General features: G+C 36.8%; 1 protein-coding gene and 1 pseudogene across 3 annotated transcripts in view; one reads left to right on the top strand and one right to left on the bottom strand.

The window, feature by feature from the left end:
* Positions 1–9,156, top strand: part of LOC306858525 — a 28,618-nt pseudogene extending 19,462 nt beyond the window's left edge. Inside the window, exons 9-11 of the transcript in view lie at positions 3,991–4,164; positions 8,462–8,514; positions 8,581–9,156. The product of the transcript in view is annotated as an uncharacterized misc_RNA (transcript). The remainder of the gene's footprint in view (positions 1–3,990; positions 4,165–8,461; positions 8,515–8,580) is intronic.
* On the bottom strand, positions 5,942–19,038 carry LOC306858941 (secretagogin). Of its 2 annotated transcripts, XR_013783252.1 has the most exons (12): positions 18,864–19,032; positions 18,636–18,706; positions 17,630–17,722; positions 16,715–16,804; positions 16,072–16,128; positions 15,875–15,952; positions 13,459–13,514; positions 12,883–12,928; positions 12,720–12,779; positions 11,536–11,604; positions 10,986–11,173; positions 5,942–6,075 (listed from the first exon to the last, which is right to left on the bottom strand). XR_013783252.1 is itself a non-coding variant. In XM_079399755.1 (11 exons), exons 1-11 carry the CDS (start codon positions 18,931–18,933, stop codon positions 11,036–11,038), a joined length of 828 nt encoding a protein of 275 aa, XP_079255881.1. In that variant the 5' UTR covers positions 18,934–19,038; the 3' UTR covers positions 10,601–11,035. The 2 variants fall into 2 exon arrangements, 1 of the variants encoding a protein (XP_079255881.1); XM_079399755.1 differs by lacking the exon at positions 5,942–6,075 and having other exon boundaries at positions 10,601–11,173; positions 18,864–19,038.
* Between the last annotated feature and the right edge of the window lie 8,778 nt (positions 19,039–27,816).

Raw genomic sequence — 27,816 nt, 5'->3', positions numbered from 1 at the left:
GGTTTAAGCTAACTCAAGCTCTCGACACAGGTTCGGGAAAGCCCCTTGAGCCTGTCTCTGGCAGGGCCTGATTATCCGTAGACGAGATTGGGCGAGCCAATAGGGGGGCACCAAGTGATTAATATAATGACTAGACCTTTAAAATATTTTTCATGTTTTGTGTGTGTATATATATATATATATAATTTTGCTGGAAGAGATGCAGATGCTTAGAAAATGAACAGTTAATGATACAAAGTATACAGAGAGAATATAAAATATATGCACGCATATAAAGAAGTGCGATTGGGTCGGGTCACAGTGGCGCCCGTAACGCTTGTGTGGCATTGAGTAATGTATCGCAGACATATGTTGATTCCTTGAATGCAGTGTTAATCAGAATCCACTCACTGCTCAAAATACTTTTGTTCATTGCTGAGTTATGCAAGTTTAGCTCACAAATCCTCTCATTATAACAAACAAAGTGTAGACAGGGTGTAAATAAAAGATTTGTTGTGCATTGTATAGACAGCTTCGTTGATTATAATGGAGCTTTGTGAGTTTGCGATGAACTGAAGCGAGTGACAGCTTTTAAAGATTATAAGGGAGTTTGCAAATGTGATTATTAAATTAATACAACAGTTCAATAAATAAGTTAATATAAAGTCATGTACATTGTATGAACAATATTGCCTGATTTTGTTTTATTTCGTCAAAGCAAATGGTTTCAAACAGTCACAGCTGAGCCGCTGCGCATCTCCATTCAAACACAGAGTTGTTTCATTTATGAATGAACCTGAGTTTTTAAATGAATCTAGTGAGTCAGGGATTTAATTGCCCATTCATAAAGACAGTCACTTGCTTCGTTCCTGAATGAATCAGCCGTTCAAACGAATCAATTAAATGAGTGATTCAGTGATAAAATCAGTGACTTGCCGCCACCTGCTGGCAGTTTTATTTTTAAAGTGTCATTTCAGTTATTTAAATAATTTTAATCAAAAAATAGTTCTATATTCAAAATTTTATATTTAAAACATTAATCTCACAACATCGTTATGAATTTAAAACATCCATCTCTGTAAATGTCTGTAAATTTAGCTACATGCCACTTTTGTGTTTTTCTGTGCCACCTTTGTAGTGGAAACTCATTTTGTTAATATTGATTTGTTTTGATTGGTAACGTATTCTTATTATTCTACTTGTTCCTATTCTATTTTTTTATTAGAACTTTTGGAAAAGCTTATAATTATAGATTTTTGAATTTGACATAATGACACTCTTTTAATAAAATTAGAAGAAAAAAAAGGGCATTACAAAAATACCGGAAAACGTCCCTGTAAATCACTTTAAGGAGTCAAATATTACATTGTAATGGGAAGGCTAATTTTTGTTATTGATCAGAAGGTGCTCCTGAAGTTTTGAGGGGGAGGGAGGGCGGGCACTTCAAATGTGCTCAACCTAGGGCACTACACTGTGTTAATCCGGGCCTGGTCTCTGGAGTATCCATGGTTGCACCCATTTAGTGTGCTTTCTCCGTATTTTTCGTGGCCACTTCTTCTTTTCCTCTTCCACAAGCAAAAGACCAAGGGCTGACAACACCAGTGCCATTTCCAACCTGTCAGACATTTCTGAAATATCACAAATCCATCTGTGGTGAGCGAGATTTTGAGCTGGTTTTTCAGGCACCTTTGTTTATGTTTTGTATCTCTTCCGGTACATATAAAGCATGAAAAGTAATGGCCCTAGTACTGACGCTTGAGGTACTCCATACTGCACTAGTGATTGACTTGATACCTCTTCATTCTCTGCTACAAACTGATGGCGGTCAGATAAGTACGATTTGAACCATGCTAATGCACTTCCACTAATGCCAACAAAGTTTTCTAGTCTATTCAAAAGAATGTTGTGGTCGATAGTGCTGAACGCAGCACTAAGATTCAGTAGCACTAATAGAGAGATACAGCCACTATCAGATGATAAGAGCAGGTCATTTGTAACTCTAATGAGAGCAGTTTCGGTACTATCATACGGTCTAAGTTCCGTAGTCACGCACCGGACGAGAAGCACAGCGCTGCTTTTAAAACAACTCACAGGTATTGCATCCAATTCAAGATTAATAATTCAATTCAATTAATATAATTCAACGTTCACTTCGGAAATGAACAAAATTTCATTGAGTTTGAAATACAGTGTTTGACAAAACAGAGCAAACAGAAAGAGAAAGTGCAATCTATGGCTGTTATTTGCTCCCTAAAGCATATGGACAGAAAAAGGTTGTGTGGAAAGATACACTTCCAGCCTAGGATAAAGTCATTATTAACATTAACAATAATTTGGGACAAATATAGTGTAATTTTATGGTAAACTATGTAAGTGGCACTCTGTGGTGCAGCAGGATTTGAAACATGCGTCCTGAGTCAGACAGTCTTTAACTTTAAATTAAAGTTGTTGAACTGAGTGTACAAATCAAACTGTTAGCTGAAATATCCACAAAATAAAGAACACCACTGCAGTTTATCTGTCAATCAGATGCTCATGAAAATTGTGTTTGCTCCTACAGCATCAGCAGAGTATTCTTTCAGAATCATCATGGGTCCAAATCGATAAATATTAAAATAAAGTAATGCGTGATTAAAGACACCCAGCGCTCTGATGCTGATGTTGTTGGTTCACAAAAGCAAACATACAGGTAAGCTATAAATAAAGACTTTAGGTGACACGAAACTGGGTGGGGTGGGGGGGTTGGTTCTTGGGTTTATGTCCCCACCAATGTCAAAAGCAAACCTACGCCCTTGCGATTCTTCCTCTCCTATAGTAGAGATTGAGTGGAATTGTTCCTCAGGGGATCTATAAATTTTCTGACAAATTTTAAAAAACGTCCCAATATTACCGGAATTTGGGTTGTAATGCAAGCTCTGTGAGTGACTTATAAAATGGATGTGAAAATGCAACATATGGAAAAACACATTCTGAAAGCTGTAATGAGAAATGTTTATAAGCATTAAAGCAGAGATACACAACTTCGGTCCTTGAGGGCCAGTGTCCTGCAGAGATTAGCTCAAACCCTAGTCAAACACACACATCAATGTCTTCAAGATCACTAGAAAGTTATAGGCAGGTGTGTTTATTAGGGTTGGAGCTAAACTCTGCAGGACTCCAGCCCTCCAGGACCGAAGTTTTCTATCCCTGTATTAAAGGTATAATTCACCCAAAATGTTAAATTTGGTGTTTATCTGCTTACCCCCAGGGCATCCAAGATGTAGGTGACTTTGTTTCTTCAGTAGAACACAAACGAAGATTTTTAACTCAAACTGTTGCAGTCTGTCAGTCAATGTAACCCACGGCTTTGAGAGAAAAAAAAAAACATACACAGACAAAACCAAATTAAACCCTGCGGCTCGTGACGATACACTGAGGTCTCAAGACAAGAAACAATGGATTATATAATTTTTTTACCTCTGATCACCTGCAATGTCCAACTGTCTTGAGCGTGTTCACAACATCCCACACGTGACGTGCCAACGTGCTCTGGCATAGTATTCTGCGTATGCATCTACTATGCCAGGATGTTGTCAACGTGCTCAGGAGAGTTGGACATTGCGGTGGATCAGAAGTAAAAAATTATTTAAATCTGTTCAGTTTCTTGCACAGACTGATTGTTTTGTGTCTTGAGACCTCATTGTATCATCACAAGCCGCAGTGTTTATAGGGGCAGTGTTTAAATTGCTCTCAATTTACTTACCCTTAGGCCATCCAAAGATGATTTTTAACTAAAAAACATGGTCCTTGGTGAGTCATAAAATGCAAATCATAATCTATGGGCAATCTATGGAAAACAGCATATCAGGGAACAAAAACAATTTATACTCATGGCTCTAGTTATATAATACTCAACTTTTACAGTTTTTGATCTTAAACTGCAGAAAACAACAAATGCCCTGATCATTATTTGATAGTAACTAATCTGATTGCCAAACTAATGTCATGTTAACTTTTGCTGTGTGTCTGTAGGTTGTCTGGCTGTATGGTGACGGAAGAAGGCTGTGGTTATGTGTCTTCAGCTCTGAGTTCAAACCCCTCACATTTGAGAGAGCTGGATCTGAGTTACAATCACCCAGGGGAATTAGGAGTGAAGCTGCTCTCCGATTCACTCAACCATCCACTCTGCACATTGGTCAAACTCAAGTATGTTGAGCTAGAAGAGTTTATATGTGTTATTATTTAAACAAACTATTCAATTCATATTAGTGCTGGGCAATGATTACAATTTTTAATCGCGATTAATTGCATGATTTTTCTGTGATTAATCGCAATTAATCACATTGCTATACACAAAATTCACTGTATTGTGCAATTTCTTTCATTTAAAAGCACTGCTATATGAACACAAGTGCAATAACATTTGGTTTGCAAACACTTTAAACAAATAAGGTGCTTTTTTACAGCAGTAGCAGTTAAAATATTTCTTGTAAATCTCAAACAATAATGTAATCAAATTAAATATAAAACCAAAGCTATTTGCCACTGCAGGGCATTACCTTTTTTATAGAAAATATTTTATAGTTTGTTATAGAAAAACAAGTTATGCTCAGAGTCCAGAGCCTCGATCATAACATTATAACAGGCACCTTCCGAGAAGAGACCTGCACTATCGCAGAACCCAACGCAACAGTGTGCAACACGGTACAACACTTGATGGGCGAGTGCGGGTGCAGGCGGGTAGAGACTTGTGTGTGCGGGATGCGAGAGAATAAGGGTGTACTCACACTAGGCAATCTTAACCATTCATTTAGCCGTCCCTGGCTCGGTTGGAAGAGGTGAGCCATAGCACAGTTCAGTTGGACTCGGGCGTGGTACGCATGTAGTGTGAGCGCTTACCGCACCGGAGCGCAGAACTTCTGAGACGTGCAACATGATTACATGTACATTTCTGAGCAGCAAAAGTGATAGGACTGTAAAGCAATATACTGTGAGAGGGCCGTGTGTTACCACGTCCCAAACGACTCAGAATAATAAACCACAAAGTTATGTACTCCACTGTGCTGAGCGAGAGCGCTTCTCTGCTGTCTTCACGTGCTATCGGAAATTTCCTATTTCCGACTAATGAAGTCATGATTACGAGCATGTTGCATTGTTTTCTGTTAAAAATAACAGTGAATAGTGGTTTGTGAATGCTGATGCTTAGCCTAAATAATTTTATTGGGAGCGTTCATGTGAGCACTGCTGCAGTCTTAGGCCCACCCCAAATGCTGTCATTGGTTGAAGCGCGTGATGACACCCATAGCAAGCCAGTACTGATCAACATCCCACCCCTCCTGTGACCCATGATTTGTCTGTATGCGTATTCAGAGCCAGTGAGCAACGGACGTTTAAAATAATAATAATAAAAAAAATCTGCATTAATGTGCAATAAAATAATTGTCGGCGTTAATTAATTAATGCATTAACTTGCCCATCCCTAATTAATATACTTATAAAACTTATTTTTTTTTTGTTTATTTCACATACTTTTCAATCTGACAGATTAAAACACACATATTATATATACAATTAATAATCAAATGAATAAATTAATGAACATGTATGCGATATATACAAATACAAATACATAGCTGTAATGGAAAAGGGGTTATACAACTACAAAGCAAAATCCCCATTGCAGAAATTAACATCACTTAAGAGTGTAAAAAAAGTAACACTGAATCAGTGTTGGAGTTAATGAGATAATTCATTTAATGCTGAGCAGTGAAAATAAAGTTGGAAATCCAAATGCAGTTTTATTAAAAGAGTGTAGTCATACAGTCAGGCTAATTCATCAAACAACAACATCCAAGGTGAGACAAAAGAGTAAAAACAGGCAAGGGTCAGGGCAGGCAGCAAACAATTAAAAGGAAAACAATTAAACTAGGAAAATAGGGAACAAAGGAAACCGCTCAGAAATGTAAGCTACAGCTAAGTAAGATTTCACATTAAAGGAGTGAGTAAACCAGACTTTTATAGTGTGAGACTGATGAGATACAGGTGAATGCGATTCCCACGGTGGAGCAGATGATCACCAGGGCAGAGCTGAAGACCACCATAGCAGAGCAGATCTACCTATAACAAAAAGAACAGAGAGGTTAATAGCGGCTTCTGCAGCCGTAACAGGACAGGCAGAGAGTTCAGAATCGACCTCAGAAACGGCCTTCTCAGCCTTAATCCTCTGGTGCTGTTTGGGAAAAAAAATGTTTTTAATTATTTTTTTTTAATCGCTACTTCATCGGAATGGTATGAAACTTGGTGACTTTTCTGGCAATCGCTATGTGACCACAAAAAAAAGAAACTGTGGACTTGATTCAAAAAAGCTAAACGGCCATAAAATAATAGTCACACTTGTGTCATCATTGGAAATGAATGGGAAATATGCAAAAAATACTGAGAATGTTTGCTTGTGCAATCAACAAATCATTCATGATGCAGAAAAAGACTGCACAGCAATAAAGGGGTGACACTCTAAAATATCAAGAGTGCAAAATAGACACACTCCACCTATAACCCCCCCCAACCGACACACATATGAATTAGTATGACTGTAATACAAAGCATGTTTCTGCAAATGCATGAAATAAAATAAATAATTCTGCCAAAGAATGCAGTCAAAACACAGACACCAAGGAAGGGGTTACACCAGGGGTGGGCAATTAATTTTCCCAAGGGGCCAAAAGCACTGTCATCTATGAGTGTACAAATTTGTATTATAAACCATTAAAATCAGTACACAAAGTCAGATCAAACTATGGTAAAATTTTAGTTTTGGCTCTCCTGTAAAGTTGGTGAAATTTCACTTACGCCTTTCTGGTTCTCACCACTCAATTTGTTCTTTTCAGTGATGGGCAGTCGCTACTAGCTTAACTGCATTACTCAGTAGTGTGGTGGTAGCATCGTGGTTGCATCAACAAAAGCTACATTATCCTAAGTATTCTGAAGCTCAAGCTCAAATCGGAATATAACTGCTAAGGATCACTGATCCTGGACCTGTAAACCACCACTACCACCACTAAACCTCGTAACTCCATTGGCTCCTCAAATTGTCAGTCAAACCTCATTATTCCTCCTGCCTCTCTCGTGAATGAAGTGCAGCACGTGAGTCAAATAGCTTGTGTGAAGCGCTTAATCTTTTATAATGATACTTTGACCAAATAACAGAAAAAAACTGAGCGCCCACATAGTGACAGAAAACTTTATAACCTGCAAGTTCATGAAAATGTAAATGCGATGCCTGTACTGCTTTTGATGTGGCATTCATAATAGGAAAAAACATTTGCTGCAAATAAATGTAGCCTAAGTTATTTGTAGGTCTATACATCTATATGGTAACACCACACAATAAGATTTCATTAATGTTAGCTTATATATTAACTAACATGAGCATACAATCAACAGTACACTTATTACAGAATTTATTAATCTTTGTTAATGTTAGTTAATGAAAATACAGTCGTTCATTGGTAGTTCATGTTAGTTCACATTGCATTATACTTAGTTTCACTATACTTAGTATAGTGAACTACTTACACTAGTATTTGTTCCATTTGTTTTCTTCTCTAGTCACGTTTGATTTTGTGAGTCTCCGTGAGATCTCGTGTCACTGTGAAATCGTTCCTACAACTGACAAGTGCCTGGTCTCAAGGTCTGGTCGAATCGATAGTGTGCACATTCAGAGGATTATAAGGCTAAAAACAGGTTGAAACTCACTTCAAAACAAATCAGTTAAGATTTGAAAATCGTCTAGTGTGTGGCCAGCTTAAGGAAACAAAATGTGGGTTAGGATAAAAACAAATTGTGGCTCAGATTAGCATCAGTCCTGGTTTATTGACTTGTTGGCTTACATGCAGTTAAAAAACACTAGCGTTCTGTATTCTTTTTCTATTCTATTTCTATAATACTTTTTTTTATGAAAAATAATAAAACTTGACCTTTTAACACTAGCTCTCTCTATTCTATTTCTATTCTTTTAGTTTATTTAAAAAACAGCCTTAGACTATCTGGGACTTGTCACAGCACTTGACATTTACAAATGATAAAATGTAAATGTATTGAAATGGTTTGCTGTGGCAAACCAGGGCAGAGTGTCTAAGTGCCATAATTTCAGGTGGTATATGGACTGGATGAATCAGCATGGCCTGGATCACATAAGAGCGAGAAACACAAGAAATTATGACTTTTCAGGCACCATTTGAAAATGAAATTTTATGATAATATTTTAGTACACCTCTAGCAAGTTTTAGCATGTTTAACAGGTTTTAATATGTTTATAGCATGTTTTAAAATGTTGATATTTTGCACACAGATGGCATGTTTTAAAACTTTACTAACCTGTTTTAGCACATTGTTTAAACTTTAAAGCATATTTTAGCATGTCGTATTATACTGATTACTGCCCAGTCCTGCACTGCTCCCTCTCTTTGTGTGTGTTTACTGATTGAATTTGACTGTTTTATAGCCTGGATCATGGAGGAGATTTAAGGATTACAGCAGGACTACACACACACACACACACACACACACACACACACACCTTTTGTGACTGTTGTTATTACTGTCTTTCTTTCTTGTGTTCAGATTTCTATTATCTCAAACTGGATCCAAACACAGCAAACACTCGTCTCGCTCTGTCTGAGGATAACAGAAAGGTGACACATGTGACAGAATATCAGCCATATCCTGATCTCCCAGAGAGATTTGATGAGTGGTCTCAGGTTCTGTGTAGAGAGAGTCTGTCTGGACGCTGTTATTGGGAAGCTGAATGGAATGGAGATGCTGTTATATCAATAACATATAGAGGAATCCACAGGAAAGGAGGGGTTGACTCTGTATTTGGACGCAATGAAAAATCCTGGTGTCTCATTTGCTCTAATGATGCATTCATCGTCTGGCACAATAATATGTTTACTGGCATACGTGTCCCTTCACGCTCCTGTAAGAGAGTAGGAGTGTATGTGGATGTGTCGGCCGGCACTCTGTCCTTCTAGTGTCTCTGACACAAACACACTAACACACATACATACATTCAGCTCCACATTCACTGAGTCCCTCTATGCTGGATTTGGCGTTTATGGTTTGAACTCCTCTGTGTTTCTGTGTGATATTGAAAAGCCTGTGAGCAACAACAGAGACATTACACACACACTTGAATAAGAAAAAAAATAAATCTTGCCAGAGTGGGAGATGGAGGGCCAGAAGACTTTGCATTACTGGCTCCGCTCCAGCCTACCTCAACCGTGACCTTTTCCACGTAATTGCGTATTACGTGACGTCACGAACGCGCATCACAGAACAGAGCAAGGCGAGCATTTGTGCTTATAAAACTTAAACTTTTTTATTTATTTTTGAAATGACCGATCGTTTCGTTAGATAAGACCCTTATTCATTGTCTGGTATCGTTTAAAGCCCTTTGAAGCTGCACTGAAACTGTCATTTGGACCTTGAACCGTTTGGGCCCCATTGAAGTTCATTTTATGGAGAAATGTTTTCATCAAAAACCTTAATTTCTTTTCGACTGAAGAAAGAAAGACATGGACATCTTGGATGGCATGGGGGTGAGTAAATTATCAGCAAAAGTTTTTTTAAAAGTGAACTAATCCTTTAACTGATGTTGGGGACACAATAACATGTTTAGGTATTGCTAAAATGATCTGTACTGTTAACCTAATATAACCTGTAGAAATGACTTCAACTGATTATCCATATGACATTTAGTACATTTACATTTAGTCATTTGGCAGACGCTTTTATCCAAAGCGACTTACAATTGGGGAATACAAGAAGCGATTCATCTTGAAGAGGCAATCAGACAGAGGAAGTGCTCGTAACACCAAGTCTCAGTCATTGTTCAAATAAGTACAAGCTAGCAAGGGCAGGAGAGAAAGATGAGGGAAATTTTTTTTATTTGAGTTTAGGATGATTGACAGGGATCCAGCATTCCGGATAGGGGTGGGAAGATTATTCCACCAGCCAGGAATGGTGAATGAGAATGTTCTGGAGAGTGATTTTATGACTATAAGTATTAGTGTTTGTGTATTCTAAGTTAGTTCGAGGCTGTCTCCTCTTACTCAGTTTCAGCGACATTTGGAAGTGTGGACACTAAGCTCTGTCAACTCAATTAACTTCAAATTTGGCTCCTTGTCTTCACTGAGCATACTGGTCTGTCTATGAGGTTTAACTGTAATCCCCCTACACACGCAAAACAAGAAAACAAAGCACTTGAGCATCTGTTTGGCAATGGCATGACTGTTAAATAAACAGCAGCAATGAATATAAATAGTCCAGAGCCATAATGATACATTAACAGTATCGTGCTACACACCAGACGTGGCTTTTACAAAGTGACATCTGGTCTCTGTGTTTGTGGTCACAGTGATGTCTTTGTTTCATCAGGTGTTCAGAACATTCTGTTCATCTATTAGCACCTTTTAGTATGACTAATTAGAATAACCATGTACTGTATATTTGGTGGTGTGTGGGTGTGTGTGTGTGTGTGGGGGATTTCCATCAAAGTGAATAAAGAGCCCATTTTCTTTCAAATTTAACCAATAACATTTTAAACAGTTTTGAGAGAGCTGTTCACTGAAAACCGCTCCTTACTTTCAACTGCTTTTATTTCCAGCATATATCTTAAAAATACTGTAAATATTTGTAAAGATATATCATTCTGTGTAAATCTTTTTATGAACATAAAAACTCAACAACTGAGCTATGAACTGAACAAGTTTCCCCAATGTGATGAGCATAAATTATATAATGATTATTTAACAAAGGTGGGTCCATGAGTAACAGATGCACTGCAATATATATTCAAGTCACCACTATTTTTGCTTTACATGCTTAACAGATATAACTTTTATTGTTGCAAGAGCATTAAAGTTATTTCATTTCCATAAATTACTTTCAGAGTAACGTTTTAAATAACATAGGAATTTTTAAAACATAGAAACAAGCAATACACAAATAATATATAATGTTTTCACCTTCTTCATTCAGGTTTAAAATGTAGTAATTCATAGTAGAAGTGATAACTTCAGTGTGCAAGTGATTTAAGCTTTACTCCCAAACACAGGGCCAGCTCACTCTTCTGAATCTTCCCATCTTTATTCACATCACAGTGGCGCAGGAGAACCTCACGCAATTTATCCAGATCAACTCCTCTGATACTGGGCTGAGAGAAAGAAGAAAGTGTTGGAATACAGAGGAAAACAGGGAGAAATCAAAGTAGAAAGAGACAGAGTACTAGAAACAGTTGCCAAAAGTGACAATTATTTGTTGCATTATATTAGGCTTTTACATTTTTAATCAGTCAATAAATAAATTACATTCATGTTTAGAGCATAAACTATAAAGCACGTTACACACTAATGTTTAATACTGAAGGTTATTGACCCAAATAAACTAAAACAACAAACCATTAGTGCATGCATTAGTGATGTATTCCTTGAATTTGTGACAGACATGTAAGTTCAGGTTTGTTATAAATCTCATGACTAGATTACTTGTGATGTTTATTACTGTTTAGTCACTTACCCTGACGAGCTCCATCATGTCTTTGACAAAACCGTCCACCTCTGGTCCTTCAAGTGCTCCAGTCTTACTCTAGAAAGAGAGATAACCTTTAAGAGCTGGAACTGCTTTAGCAGTGCATTGTGTTTGTTATTGTGTCGAAGTACCACATTTGATATTTATCCATGGGGTTAGCTGGTTAGCATGTCTAGTTAGCCACACTGCTATTAGCAGTTCTTGTGAGAAACATATAAATTACAAATATTTTAGATGTTTGCCAATGACCAGTTTTGTCATGACTCTCGAAGGTATTGGCATGGTAATGTACATGACAATGTTAATGTATCTGGTCTTGGTGGAATAGATCTGCTAAGCTTCTGCTGCTGCTGCAGAGCAAGTACTGAGACTTGCTACTGCCAATACATCCACAACATGCTGCTGTGAACATGTAAGAAATACTGCTGCTGCACATATAACATATATGAAATAACCCCCATATAGCATACATGAATAACCCCATTGCAGATGTATACAGGTGGAGCTGGGTAAGGTGAAGGGTTTCTGAAGGGTCGTCGTTATTTTTCCAAGTAAGACATGTTCCTTAACCCAATACCTAACCCTACCCATAATTTATTCCTAAAATCAGAGGGAAATGATAGCTGATTAACAAGGGTGTAGAAGCACCTAACCTTGATCATAAGCCTAAAACAGATATTTCCTGAAAGGTTATCTCTCAATTCTGATTGGTTGATTGGAGAGTTGTTCCAGGAACATGTTGTACTTGGTGAAATCACGCTCACCGTTTCTTAGGTGCGCTGCAACTTCTACAGCAAGCACTAGCCAAGTATTTTTATGCTGAGCAGTGAGCTCATTGGCTGCTGATACAAAAAGAACCAGTCAGCTGTGCCATGTGATAATGATGTAAATATGTCCGATTGAGTTTGATCTCAGACTGCGCCATCTAGAGTTTCATGCCAGAACTTTGGATTTGTTTTTATTGTTTTGGGGGCCTTTCAAAATTGTGCCATCAACTAATCATTGTTATTGCCACATCGGGACACAATAACACATGGCATTTACAGCTCAGGTGATTTAAAATCATGTACAGCTCAGGTGATAAAAATCATACATTTAGTTTGTATCATATATTTATATTGCATTATATAGTTTGTATCAACAACAGTAGAAAGGTTAAAAATTGTTCTTACAACATCATAATATGCAAAGATCTTCTCAAAGTCTCTCTTTCTCTCCTCTTGACTGTTGGCCTGAAGAAGGTTGGAAATAAAGAGGGAATCATGCACTGGTTTGCATCAAATTAATACATTTAGGATCACAAAATATTAAATAAATTAGATATAAAGTACTAACATCCATTTTGAACTGCAACAGGAAGTTGTCTGGCAGAGCCAGAATTCTGGGGAGGAAATGCAGTTTCATACTTGATGAACTCCACAACAGTGACACTTTTATCAAACTGAATTGGATCATCATTGACTTGAGCTGAATAACTTTTGCCGTTTACAATTTTCAAATTTCAGTCTGCTGGATTTAGCATGTAAATCTTGTAGTTTACATATTACTATATTCATTGCGTTTAAATGCAGTTTAGATGCTTTAGTTGTCACTAGACTAACAAAAGAGAATTAAATTGCCACCTGTGTATTACTGGCAGCCACTTAATTAGCATTTTAACCTAAATGGATTCTAATATGTGATTGATTTGACTTGGGCAGCAACTGAATGCATTATACAAATGTTTTATTAGACAGTATAATTATACATTTTGGATTAGTCTCTTAAAAATGTGTTACTAAGTTGTGTAACAGAGTGTTTGCCTCTCTCTTTCAACAACACAAGCATACACACAAAGACTCATTCTCACCCTCAAGGCCTAAACAGCTCCACAAACACAGAACAAAAGCACTATTGTTAAACACACATCACCTGGCTAGATCATTAAGATCCAATGTCCCATCTTTGTTTTTGTCAAAAATGCTCATCTGCAAGACAAAAGCAAAGTATTCATGATTAGAAAAGTGTTGAGAATTTTCCAAGCCATTCTCCAAACAAAATCAATTAAAAAAATAGCAATACTACCTCTTATTTTCACACAAACTGTCCCTTTTCTAAAATTGCTAATTGAGCACTTACCTGTACAGAAATAAATAGTCATTTTGAAAAATCAGGATACCAATGTGGTATACAACATATGCTCTAGGCATATCAGTTGCCTGAAAAAAAAACTGCCATAGAGGGCACCATTTGAAAACACATGAACAGCTAAATGCTATTCACTTTAATGAATAACACTGACAGTTTCACTTGCTGTGTGTAATGGAAAAACCCCACACTCCTGAAACTAGGTCAAAGGAAGGTTAATGCATGGGTGACCAGCCACAGTTTGCTAATGGCTGATGTAAACAGTGCTATCACTCACTAATTGACCTGTATAACCGGCATCTTAAAAAAGCAGTATTTTTTATGTGCGATGAGACTGACAAAATCACGCCAATTTCAACCGACTGACTGAGGCAAGCATAAAAGACGCTCAGGACAGTTGATGGGCCACTGCTGCACGTCCTCACAAGAGCTTACAATTTGCATTTGTTTTACGCCTTGTCAATTTAACCCTTTAGGCGCCAGGTTTTTTTGGAAAAAATGCTGGATTTTGACGTCAAGATTTCAAAAGCTTGTGGCTTGAAAGGGCTTAAAGATAGAGATCAACTGACAAAAGACAAATATTCCCCTTCAGGGTCAGAATAAGCGAATAACATTTGCAACACATCCTCACAGTACAACTTTTTATTAGCGATTTTCTCTCACAAATCTCACAATTTAATCGCACGCTATGAGCTGAACTACTTCCGAATCAATGACACGATAGCCCACTGCTATTTCCTCGAACAATTTTGGTCTAGAATCGAAGTACTACATGTCTGCCATCTAGTGGTAGGGAATACAAATGAGATATTACACCATATTAGGAACTACAGTCTATTTCATTAAGTATGACGTCGCAATTTTGAGACTTTGGCGCTTAGAGGGTTAAATAGTCAAGATTTTTTAAAGCATTAATGCACGTAAAGGTAACTAGCAACCTCAGATCTATATAACGTGTGCAAAGACGTACAATGTTTTTGTTGAAAGCGCATTTTATGCAATGGGTGCAGACCCGTTAGAGGGTGAAAAAACTGCTACAGGAGCATGTTGTAGGCTTGATTTGAATGTGTAATGTCTCTGATTTTGTATGCAAAAAGAATTATTGTGCTACCATTTTGGTTTCGGTTTCTATTGGCTTTTAAACAGAGACATGCAAACCGGAGCGCGGGCGCTCCCATCGGTTTTATAGGGTTGAACAAAAGCCAACACAGGTCCTACCTCTTGCCTGATCGTAACCCTTGTTTTTAATGTTTTGTTCCTCCAATATTTTCCTCTGTTTTTTTATCTTCCAATTCTCTTTATCTATAGTCGATCTGCTAATATCCGTCTGTGCACTCAAATTGAGCGCTCTATTCTCTCTGTCATTACAATACATGCCCCTTACTGCTGATTAGCTACAAGTGTGTTTTGTGACTCGGTCCGACACTGCGGTCAAAAGTATTGCTTAGTGCACCTTTAATTCAGTGTTCTGTGTGCACAGCATGCAGGTAGACAGCTGCGTATCACAGACCTTGAACACCAAATTGAGTTTTGCATCATCTTGCGCATAAACAGACAAATGCATACAAAATTATTTCGATATCCTTGAAAAACTGTTGGTTATGTTTCAAGTGAATGTAAACAGTTGAGAAAGAAATCAGATGTGTATCATTAAATTGGATGCATTGTCTCTTAAAGCCTAACCACGACTAATTTACTAACTGTCGGTGTCCTTAATATTAATCCTAGAAATTAAATGAGAAAAAAATCACTGTGCACTTGACTGAATTACTTTGAAGTTTTACAACAAATTTGAATCTATATTTAATTTATACAGTGAAGACTATGCAATGCTGTTTTACGTTTGATAATTTGGTTTCTGTATCTTAACACCTACAAAACTTGAAAAAAACTTGGAATATTGTTTAATTTGTATCTTTGTTCTATTTGTGCTATATTTACATGATTTCAAACAGGGCCCATGGGTGCAACCTACACCGGGGCCGCACAAACCTCAGCTACGGCCCTGATTATGGGTCTGTGGTGATTATGTATTGCATTTGCATTGCTCCAGTATAAACTACAACAACAACTTACAGTAGAAATATTAAATGGCAAGCTATGCGTCAAGATGTAACCATACAGAGATGCATCATTTGAGAAATTTAGGATTATACAAATAATTAATAAATGGAGAAGAATTAAAAATCAGCAGTGTTACCATGGTATTTGTGTATTCATCCAACTTCCTAGGGGGGATATTCTTTTTGTGCTGCTGAAACAAGTCATTCAAGAAGCCCTGCCGTCAGAAATAGACAAACAATCAACACACTACCCTCAATATTTAAACTTTGTCAGAGATTGTCTTAATATGTTACAGTCTCTGCCAATAAAACATACAGTATGTATGCCTTTTACCTTGAGCTCCACGGCAGATATGTAGCCACTGCTATCAGCATCATATTTCCTCCAGATCTATCATGGGAAATGTGCAAAACTTTTTTAACAGTCATCCCACACTACTACAGCTGTTATATATACAGTATATATATACAGTATGTGTGTGACCCTGGACCACAAAACTAGTCACGAGGGTCAATTTTTCGAAATTGAGATTTATACATCATCTGAAAGCTGAATAAATAAGCTTTCCATTGATGTATGATGTACGAGATACAACTAGTTGAAAATCTGGAATCTGAGGGTGCAAAAAAATCGAAATATTGAGAATATCGCCTTTAAAGTTGTTCAAATTAAGTTCTTAGCAATGCATATTACTAATAAAAAATTAAGTTTTGATATATTTACAGTAGGAAATATCTTCATGGAACTTAATGTCCTAATGATTTTTGGCATAAAATAAAAATTGATCATTTTGACCCATACAATGTATTTTTGGCTATTGCTATAAATATACCCCAGCAAATTGATAGTCATCAAACGACTCAAATAAACTACAACCTGAAATCACAATACTGACATTTGTGATGCCAAAGAATGTTTCAAAATTTCATTTAAAAATGTTGTGATTTAATTTGTGTGAGATAGAGTAAAGGTTTACCTTCATGAACTCCACGCTGTTATCCAGTGGAGCTTCTCTACGAAAGATAAGAAGGAAGTTCTCATCCTGCGGCAGGATCATGTTGGCGAGCTGGTATAAATGCAAACACACATTCAATAATATGGGTTTATTAACTAACACAGGGTTTAATGAGAACAAATGTTATTCTGTCTCTACTCGTGAAAGTAAATTGCTTCCCTAAGTGTTTCTTTACATAGCCAAAACAAAGATTTCTAATAAACTGTATTTAATCATAACACTGAATGATATCATAATAATTGAATGGCAGCAGTAGGACATGATATTGTAAACATGTAAAGACATGAAAATGTAAAGTCTGTTCGCAGTATAGAATCATACCGTATCCGGGAACTGGCATGAGTTTTTCAGATAATGACTTGACTCTTGTCAGATAAAATAACCACTATGTGATTATGTACAATACATTAATGACAGCACTAATGGTTCTGATTACTGGAACTATAGTTGCATCTAATCCAGTGTTTCAACCATCCAGAGCCTTTCTTTTCAACTGTGCAAATGGGATGGAAGCAAACCAAACCAAACCATTAACATAACAAAGAAGATGACTCTAACACTTTTAATGTGGTTAATGTAACTGGTGCAACCGTGCCGGAAACAGCCGGAAGCCATAAAGTGGCTAGATACCATCTGCAGCCGCAGAAAAACCTTTGCCGTCACTGCACGCAAACAGCAATTCAGCAATGCTTGTTTTTCTCTGCACACAGAATGACTAATTATAAAATAACAGACTGGAAGTAATGTATGCATTTAAAAACACTTTTGCTTGAAAACTATTCTTTCTTTTAAGGTTGCTCTTTTTTTTGCCAGTTCCATCCTTTTCTGAAGGACTAACAATAATGAAAGGAAAATGTCAAATAAATTGTGATGTACTTCATGGATCGCCAAGCGTCCATCAGATGTGAGATCATAGGTAGACATAAAGCTCTTCTTTATCTGCTGCACTCTCTCCTCTGTAATCTTATCCTAAAGACAGAAGAGAAAACAAACTGGTTACTGTGACTACATTTCCATCATTCATCTCTTAGTAGTTCCCCATCATCACTCTGCATAGCCAATGGACTGGAACAGCTGTGCACCAATAGAGCTGCTCATAAGATATTCCATGAACCTTTATTAGAAGCCTTTTTACATAACAATAACCCTCATTCACTGGGTTATAGAATCGGTATCATAGAGAGCATTTGTTTTTTTGTTGTTGTTTAGTAGGGACGTGCAAGTTAATGAACATCAGCGTAAAATACAAAATGTCAGCAAGTTGGGTTATAGCACCTTTCCTAGAACACTGAAAATCTATTTTTATCTTGTATGTCTAACCACAGTTTCCTGAAAATAAAGTGTTTTTTCGTTTCTTGAGACGTTGCACAAGTTCCTGAGTAACAGTCTAATAGAACAGTTCAAATATATCTGTTTTGAGTGTACTCTACATTTGCACACATACTTTTTTAAACCATAATAACCATAGTTTCCATCCAAAAAACATACATATTGTAGCTATAATGTAGCATTCCACAAGAAAATAAAACAAAATGACAGAAAATATATATATGAAAAAAAAAGATTTAAAAATTTTGTCAAAAGGTGGCTCAGTTTTATCCACTGGAAGTGTATTTTAAGTATCTGCTGCTGTGAAAGGTAAACAGATGTGAAAAGGCTGTTTTGTGTTATATTAGAGAGCGAGGGAACAGATCCTAGTGTGTAAACAGCCAGAGAGCACTTACAGAAAGAGTATGTCTAATGTGCTTCCATATAACTGCACAATGTAATCAATAACACCCGTCTCATCAAAAACAGTTAGAACAGTGATGCGTTTAAAGGTTTTTGTACGTTCAAATGTAATACACCACTGAACTTTTGATTCCAAGTATTTTTTACATACCTTTGACCCCAATTTTTCCAGCATGTGACGAAAAAAGTCATCCAACTCTTTTCCTTCAATGTAGCCATTATCTGCAGAAAAGTATTTATATAGAATTTATCTTATGATCAGATGAACAGAGGGTATTTATATCTAAAAACGCATCGCTATGTAAATAAGCAAACCTTTAAATAACAATAAATAGACATAATTTGAAAGCAGAATGGAAATTATTAAAAACATTCTCACCATCAGCATCAAAGTGTTGCCAGATCTGTAGAAAACCAGCAGCATCTAGATTAGCAAAGGCACAGTCCATGATGGAAATATAAATGATACAGTGATATAGAGCAAGAACAGAAATGTGATGCAGCTGTGCAGAGAGACGGACGCTTTCCTTTGACTCACTGAATAAACACAGAATAAAACCCCTCCTCTTTCACAGCGCTCTTAACAGTCATCAGCTGAAAGCCTGATACGATCTGAAGTGAAACTAGGTAGTTTTCCTTTTTAAAATGTGCCTGTTACTTTTTGTCAGTAGAAAAATCTACATTAGGTACTGAGCTATATAAACTATGTGACTTTGCCATAAGCAAACCCTATGGCCCGTGTTTGTTTGTTTTTCTATTATATTATTCATATAGATGTTTGCAGAAGACTTTGGTTACTTTATTTTCTAGTCTAAGGCGCACATTAGACAGAATTAAAAAAAAGAAAGCAAGAGTTTTCTTTATTTTATTAGTTTGTCAACAACAAAAAAAACTTTTCTTACTTTTGTCTCTGGGTTCATGCATGTTTGCGAGGGTATCAAGTTCTTAAATCACTATTATAAAATAAAGCAATGTTTATTTTACTGTGATTAGTGTATATATATATATATATATATATATATATATATATATATATGTATATGTAAATGTATAGACAATGTCCCATTGCAAAAAAAAAAATATATATATATATATATATATATATATATATTGTTTATATATATATATATATATATTTTTTATTTTATTTATTTTTTTTTTGCAATGGGACATTGTCTATACATTTACCTTGCAAGAAATGTGAAAGCTAAATGGCTCAACATTAAAAACCACCCATTAGTTGGTAAGATGCACTATGTAGCTCACCACTAATCAGCATCCGTTTCTGTGGTGACTCGTGGATTCTGCAATCTTGTGTATTCATTTGTGTAAGCGTAAGGCTGGAATATACAACACAACTTTTAAAATCTGAACGCATTTTTAAAACACTAGGCATCATACATTTGCCAACTTTGTAAACATTTACAGAGTAAAAAAAAAAACAGCTATGAAATAGTCTATTCTATAAAATATGAATTTTAATGATGTGATTTGATGTGAATTTTAACACTATGTATGAGCTAAGTACACTAAACAGAAGATCACACACTATCAGACTTTTAGTTTTCTGATCACAGTGACTGATATTTGAGCCCGAAGGGTGTCTGAACTCTGGGCTAGATGTGGCCCACATTTACCTTTGTTAGATGCAAAATACATATGTAGTTAAAGGCAGGGTAAGCGATTTCTAAAAAACCTTTTAGAAAACGTTGGGGCCTAGTACCAAAACAAACTTGTGGCCAGTCAGCAGTAAGGGGTGTGTCTACTCATGATATAAAGGAGAGAGCGTTCAGTGAACAGTAATATCGGATGTAAATATCGGTGTAAATATCGGATCAGCTTTCCAGCGCTAGAGAGAACTCAAGGAGCGGAAGGACTGCGATCGGATGCCGAGGTTGCTTTGTTTCTTCTCGATAGGTGAGTAACACTGTGTCTACACCGGCCACGCCGCGCCGCAACAGCTAAAGTCTGCCTACACTGGACGCGTGTATTTCAGGTGAGAATGTAGTTGTTTAAAACTCAAATCTGCGGTTTAATTATAAAAACAGCGCCTATTTGAAAATGTGCTTCGCCGATTCCGGAGACGTGAGCTCCACGCGATCACCGGGCGATGAGAGGAGCATAACCTCGGCTAGTCCTTCTGACATTTGCCGCTGGCTCTGATGTCTCTGTAGTGGTTAAACATAAGATATAATTCATTTTGGGTAAATCTAACAGGTAATCTTTGGTCTTTATTCTATTGTTCTATTTAAATGTTAAACTGAAGTCCAAACTACTGAGGATGCAAGTCCGAAATTTGCGTACTTGATATTGAGAAACACGCGCAGACATAACGTTAAGTCACCAGACTATTTGCCTAATCTTCTCTGTAGTTTAGACCACAAATGTAAACGTAGACAGCAACAGGTCTGGGGGAAAAAAGTTCCTGTAAGTTCCTATATAGGTTTATTTCATAGGTCAAACATTCAGTTTACATTGAAAAGCATCAGGAAGATCAGGCCCTTCCTAACAGAGCATGCTGCATAACTTCTCTTCCAGACCCTTGTCTACAATGATTCAGAATGCAGCAGCTCGACTGGTTTTCAACAAAACAAACACATCACACCTCTTTGTCTCACTGCACTGGCCGTTAGTTACAGCTTGCATCAAGATCAGCCGCAGGCTTCGCACCCTCCTACTTGCACTCATTCTTATGAGTCTGCATCCCCTCCAGAAGCCCGAGGCTGGTAAGTGAGCGACGCCTCATGGTATCAAAACAGAGAGGCACAAAATCACTTAACAGAACATTGCTTGCTGGTGGAATGATCATCCCACCCCCATTTGTAATGTAGAATCCATTCTAGCGGCTGAAAACTCATCTTTTCCATCAACATTTGACTGCATTCTACAAAAAAAAAAAAAAAATCTATACTTTTACTTTTTATTAATCTCTGCCTGTTCTAGCTCTAATACAAGCACCTTCTGTGTTTATTTGCCTCTTTGTGATTAATTGCTTGTTGTATATCTTAACTCTAAGTCACTTTCAATAAAAGCAATTGTTAAATGAATACATGTAAATGTGATAACTAATTAATCACCAGCAGGAAAAAACAAAAGAAATATCAATCCAAAGGTGAAAAAAGAAGTTTTTTTAACAGGCAGTGGGTCAGTAATGAAAAGGCAGACAGTAAAGGGCTATTCAGGTCTAATGGTAAAGGGCGAGCAAGGGTGAGAGCTAAAAAGCAGTCTCTGTCAATACCAATAACTTGCAGCCAAGCCAATAGTCAAAACCAGGTAGGGCAGACCATTGACCGGAGGAGACAGGAGAAGACCAGATCTTAAACGCTCTCTTGCCTGACATCCTCTATCCCTATCTCTGTGCTACATATTTCTCAGAAACACAAGGTTGACAATTTTTAAAGTTTATATAGAGTTAGCAAGGCAATAATGCATAGCTGAATGCAGTCAAGCCTAATTAGTCTGGGCAAAATAAATAAATAAATAATGAGTCTGGGCAGCGGAATCTGGGAAATGCAGTTAATGGTAGATAACAATATAAGAGAGAAGAGTGCCCTCTGGTGGAAATCAAGGGCACTCCAGATGACAGGTGGAGGAATTCTGGGAAATGCAGTTCATGGTAAATGACAATGGAGGAGAGAGGTGGCCGGTTTGACACTGCTACAGGCTGTATTCATCTTTTATCCCAGTGTTCAACCTCCTGGTCTGTTGCAGTGTCAGTTAGTCTCTTGTTTGTTAGTCTGGCATATAAAGATGTTTCATTTACCGGTACATCACGACACCTCATTTTTTAAAAGGCTTTGTGTGATTGTAACAGCACTGAAAACTTGTGTGTACTCCCTTACGAAAATCAACCGTGGTTTTACTACAACTTAAACCAAAAAAATAAATAAAATAAAATAACATGGTTACTATAGGTAAACCACAAATTAACCATAATTTTGCTACACATAGATATTCTTAGTGAACTTTTAGTGAAGCCTTTTGGGGGAGAAGAGTGAGAGGGGAGAGGGAGAGGCAGAGAAGGCAAAGGGGAGAAAGGGGTCATATATTAACAAGGAGATAAGTTTGGTGGTGTCATTTACTCTCTTTGAAGATCTCTTCTCCAGATTAGTTTTATTGTTTTGTTGCATGGCATCTGTTTTGTGTGAGTTCCTGGACTTAATAATTTTGCTTCTTACACTGAGTTTCTTCTTCTGAGTTTCCTGTAGTGGGTTATTCATTGAAGACTAATGGAATCAAATCTTCCTCATTGTGTGTAATCAACGACCATTGCATTACAGAAGGTCTCGGCTGAGTTTGATGGTTTTAGCTTTAAAGCTCTAAGTGAAAATACATTTAGTAATTTTATTCACAGAAAAAGAATAATAAACTTAAATAGAATATCAGTAGGGTGGCTTTCTCAAGACAGCATAATGATTGACACAACATCTGATTGTGTCTGAACAACATTTAAAATGAACCTTGCATCTTTTTTTCATGTTTTTCTTATTAGACCAGGTTGCTTGTTCCTCAACTATCCATTCATTTTTGTTCTCATTCTTCCTGCACACCATAAATGTTGTTGTGTCCCACCATAGGGGAATTTTGGTGGGGCGACATTAGCGCAGACCATGGGAACAAAAGCATAAACCATAAACGCAGAGACAATAGAAACTATTTATATTGTTTATTTATATTATAGCATAGACAAAGAATATTATAACGACACAGAATATTGTCATATATTGTAGATATAGTTTCTGTTCTTCCTTATGATTGTACCCCACACATTAATGTCAAAATAAACTTTAATCTCTGAGTGGCCTTATTCTGTAACTTTGAACCAAATGGCTCCCATAAGAATGCACTTAATTTCTACTTAATGAACAATCTACATGGTTCGGGAAAAACATGTTATTCCAACATTTAAAAAAAATTGAACAGTAGTTAAGATTATCTTAAGAGCATGATTTGCAATGGTATCGAGAAACCCAACTTATAGCAGTGTGGCATCAGTATCACATTCATTTAGAAAGAGATGAGATATATATAAAACAGGTAACTAATCCCACCCAACACCTAAACTTAACAGCTACCTTACTACCTATTAATAAGAAGGAAATTATGAATTTATTGAGGGAAAAGTCATAGTTAATAGTGAATAAGTGTTCCCTATTCTAAAGTGTTACCATTAAACAATAAGCATCCTTTGTACAAAATATTTCACCCTTGAAATATTCCAGAAAAAGATCAGAACATTTAGCAGAGAAACATAATATAAAGAACCACACAGACTTGGAACCTTGAATATATTCTGTTGTTCTAGGGCCCAAATACCTTAAAACAATAAAAAAAGTAATATTTAATAGATTCAAAAAAGACATAACTGATTTTTTAAATATGCATAAACAGTACATCACACAACTGAATTTAACGAGTAAAACCCATTGCTTCCTTTCAGACAACATCAGGGGACCCATGGAAATGGAAGCACTGTCATGGAATTCCACAGACCTACCCTCTCTCCAGTGACATCCAGGATCACAGTGCTAAAAGAGAAAAATAAATACATGATAATTAGGCTGTGCACTCATTTATGCAATCAGATGATTCTATACTTATAACAGAGGGCAGCTGAAACTAGGGATGTGCATCTCATAATTGAAACTGAGGCAGATGCAATATGCATCACGATGCATAGCCAACGATACGATACATTAAAGACACATATGAAGCAGCTACTGATGTAATGCGATTCACTCCTATTATGATGCAGTGCAATCTGGTTTTGATTCGAGTCAACACAATGCAATGGAGAAAATATGATTGCATTATTTCTTTGGTTCAGACAGACAGCATAAAATCATAAGTTTATTCTGACTTCTATTGCTTTGAGGCCTGTTTCATAAAACAAGTTTACCAAATAAGACCGGCTTATTTCAGTTAGTCTGACTCTTTGTCATGTGATGTGCCTCTGGGCCCATTCCACTTTAGCCAACTGTGGGGCGGGTCTTTGAGAATTGCATAATGTTGAACACCTACCAAGAACTCTTTAAAATGGGCTCTTGGTATAAGTTGTCCTTTCTGTTTTCCCTTTTTGGTTTGTTGTTCTTTTGGGTTAAATGTATTAGTTCAGTTTGGAATTTACGTTTGGCAGGCCTGTACATTATGCTGAAAGCTGACTTTATTATTTTGTGTTTGTTAATTGTTCTTTGTTTCATGCTTTCTTAATTTTCTTATCTTTTGTTTTGTTTAAGTTAATTTCTGTTAATAAATATTTCTTGATCTTGTTCTTGTTGCTTCCCTTGTTTGTCACGGTTATGAGCTGACCGTGACAAATATGGGGGCTCGTCGTAATTGAGAATACAAGATTTTCCATGAGTGAGTTTTGAGCGCGTTCTGTAGGTTGTTTTGGAGACTTCGAGAAACAGTTGTTTGCGAAATATAATATAGTCTATGTATCAGGGCTCCAGACAAAAAAATCGAGTAAGGAGCCATTGGCTCCTATAAAAGAAAAACTTAGGCGCCATATTATTTTTTTAGGTGCCACAGAATAAAAGTGGTTTATTTTATTATTATCATTTGATTTTTCCCCCCTATTTTAACATTTCAATCATTTTGTCATGTGTTTATGTCTTATCTTTTCTAGGCTTTATCAGCATTTTAATCCATCTTGTAGATGATCAGGTCGACCGGGGGACTAAGGTTCACTTAAAGTGTGAATTAAATGTCTTTTACAACTTGAAATATACAGTCACAAAGAATTGTTCGTTACACAGAATCTGTACCAATATCATGGACCATAAGCATCACTTGGCAACTGAGTGCATTGCATCCTATAAATGTTGTCACGTCTTTCACACATTCAGTCTGTTTTTCTTCATTAGTAAAATGCAATTTTATAGGAGGAGTTGAATCATGTACAACACAATAAGTAAAAATATTAATATGCAACAGCGCATAAATATAGCAAAACGCTCCTCTTTATAGTTATTTTTCTAGCTGACTGATGAGTTTATGGACACTGAGTGGTTATTCTGAGGTAAATGTATTACAATGCAATGTTTACAAGCTTTATACATTTCCTCAGTTTGAAACACTGAATGAGCTTTTACATAAAACATTTCAGTAAGTTGTACTATAGGCTTTCTTATTGCCTACCAGGGGCGGAGCCAGACGATGTAAACATTCGGGGCTTAGCCCAAACCTAGGGGGGTCCGGGGGCAATCTCCCCCGGGAGATTTTTTTCCCATTTACGTCAGCTAAATGCACTATTTTTCAGGCTGTTTGAGATAATAGAATGCCTAAAAATCTATACACTATATGGGAAAATTATGAATGTTACTCAGTAAAATAAAAAAAATCACCCAGTAGAGCCTATAACCTATTTTGTATTTAATTGTTCTCCAGCTGTAGTGAATCCAAAACACCAAAAATGTTAAGGATGACTCATTTTCATCCAATTATAATTATAAACGCAGGGCTCTATACACTTATATTTTTGAAGGAGCACTTACACAGCACTTACAAATTGCATAAATAATCTTATGAGGCTAATGTATCAAATATAAAATTTGGAATACAGAAATATGAAATGATGAAAAAAATTAGAATGGTACTTTGCCACTAGGTGGCGGCAAGCCACTGCCTTAATGAGTGAGTCAGTCAGTCATTTAATCAATCGATTCGTTCGAAACAGATGATTCATTCTGAAAAAAAGTAAGCAACTGTTTTTATGAATGGGTCAGTGAATCATTTACTCACGCAAATGTATTCAGTAAACACCGCTGTGTGTTGCTGCAGAGCACAACAACATGCGTTGTTTGGAACCATTTCCTTAGCGAAATATGTCTTTTTTTATTATCTTGTTTATTGAATTGTTGCCCTGACACGAAAAGTCTGCCACAGACCATGCTAACCCAACATTATAACCGCTCTGTCTGTGTGTGTGTGTGTGTGTGTGTGTGAGTGTGTGTGTGTGTGTCCTAAAGACTGTGCTGCGCAACCGTTAACTGTTAGATGTTCAAAATGTAACATTAAATCAGACACAATTTAAAACCGAATAAGAAATATAATACTATGATTAAAAGTTACAGATACCTGAAGCTGTTGTATCTTGGCGTTCAAGTGTTGGCTGGGGGTGTTTTACTTCCTTTTTTTTGAAGAATTTTGAAATATCCATTTTATTTTTCAAATAAATTGATCTAGTAAAATACTACACGCCAACAAATGGCCTGGCTCCAAAAGATCTAATTTGATTGGCTGGATCGTACAGACGCTCATCGATGGTTGGCCAGTTTACATGTCAGTCAGAAGCACTAGACTCAGTGGGCGGTTTTTGTCGGGTGTGAATGACAACGCGTAAATTGACAGACACTGTAGACGTGAGAGTCGAGAGATATTTATTTATTTGTTTATTTATTTATTTAAATTCTAATATAAATTACTTTATTGCGCATGGAAACTCATTGATGGCATAGTAATAAAAACATTCGGGGCTTTACTGAAAACATTCGGGGCTCCAGCCCCCTTAGCCCACCCCTAACGCCGCCCCTGTTGCCTACCTTTTGATCATGTTCATTTCATACTATAGTAGTAAATCGAAATATATAATGGGTTCACTTGCTGCTTTAACTGAGGTGCTAAAGAGATCGCGCCTGAGCATTAAGTGCGATACTCTCCGCTCGCGCGATCCGGACGCATACACGGACCGTGTGGACGCGGGGTACTGGTGTTTATATTATCACCTTTCAGGTCTCTCTCACTGCGTTCAGCAGACTGTGTGCGGCAGAGACGAGGACTGTTTGAAACTCTTTTCCAGTAAAACTTTGATGCGCATCGTCTTATGTAAGTTTAATACGTGAACATAACAAAAGATGTGAGCGCAAAACAATCGGGAAAAAAGTCCTTTCATGCAAATTATATATAGTCGCCAGTGGCGACCTCAGCAAAAACTTCACTCGCAAATTAATATTTTTGGTCGCAAATGCGACCATTTTAGTCGCAGTTTGGAGCCCTGTGTATTAAATTAAATTAAACTTGGGAAGCATGTATTTAATGAATTTGTTACCGTGACATACTGATTGAATTATTGTTGCTTATTGGTCAAGAATCGGCAATTGTGGTAAGTCACAAACAAATTGAACACTGATTGAATGTGTAGCCTATATAATTTAATATAGACATTTATCAGTGTTTATTTGTAACTCTGTTTTTTTTTTTCGTTTGGTAATTTGTTAGGGACAGCAGAAATGTAAGTTATGACTTCCAATATTGAAGAGTTTATTCATAATAATACTTCTTAATAATCCTAATAATATTAATTCATAATCTGTCGGAAGGTATTTTAAATG

The sequence above is a fragment of the Barbus barbus genome (genome assembly GCF_936440315.1).
Source record: "Barbus barbus genome assembly, chromosome: 39".
Lineage (NCBI taxonomy): Eukaryota > Metazoa > Chordata > Actinopteri > Cypriniformes > Cyprinidae > Barbus > Barbus barbus.
The sequence above is the reverse complement of the archived record's forward strand: the minus strand, read 5'-3'. Positions and strand labels throughout refer to the sequence as shown.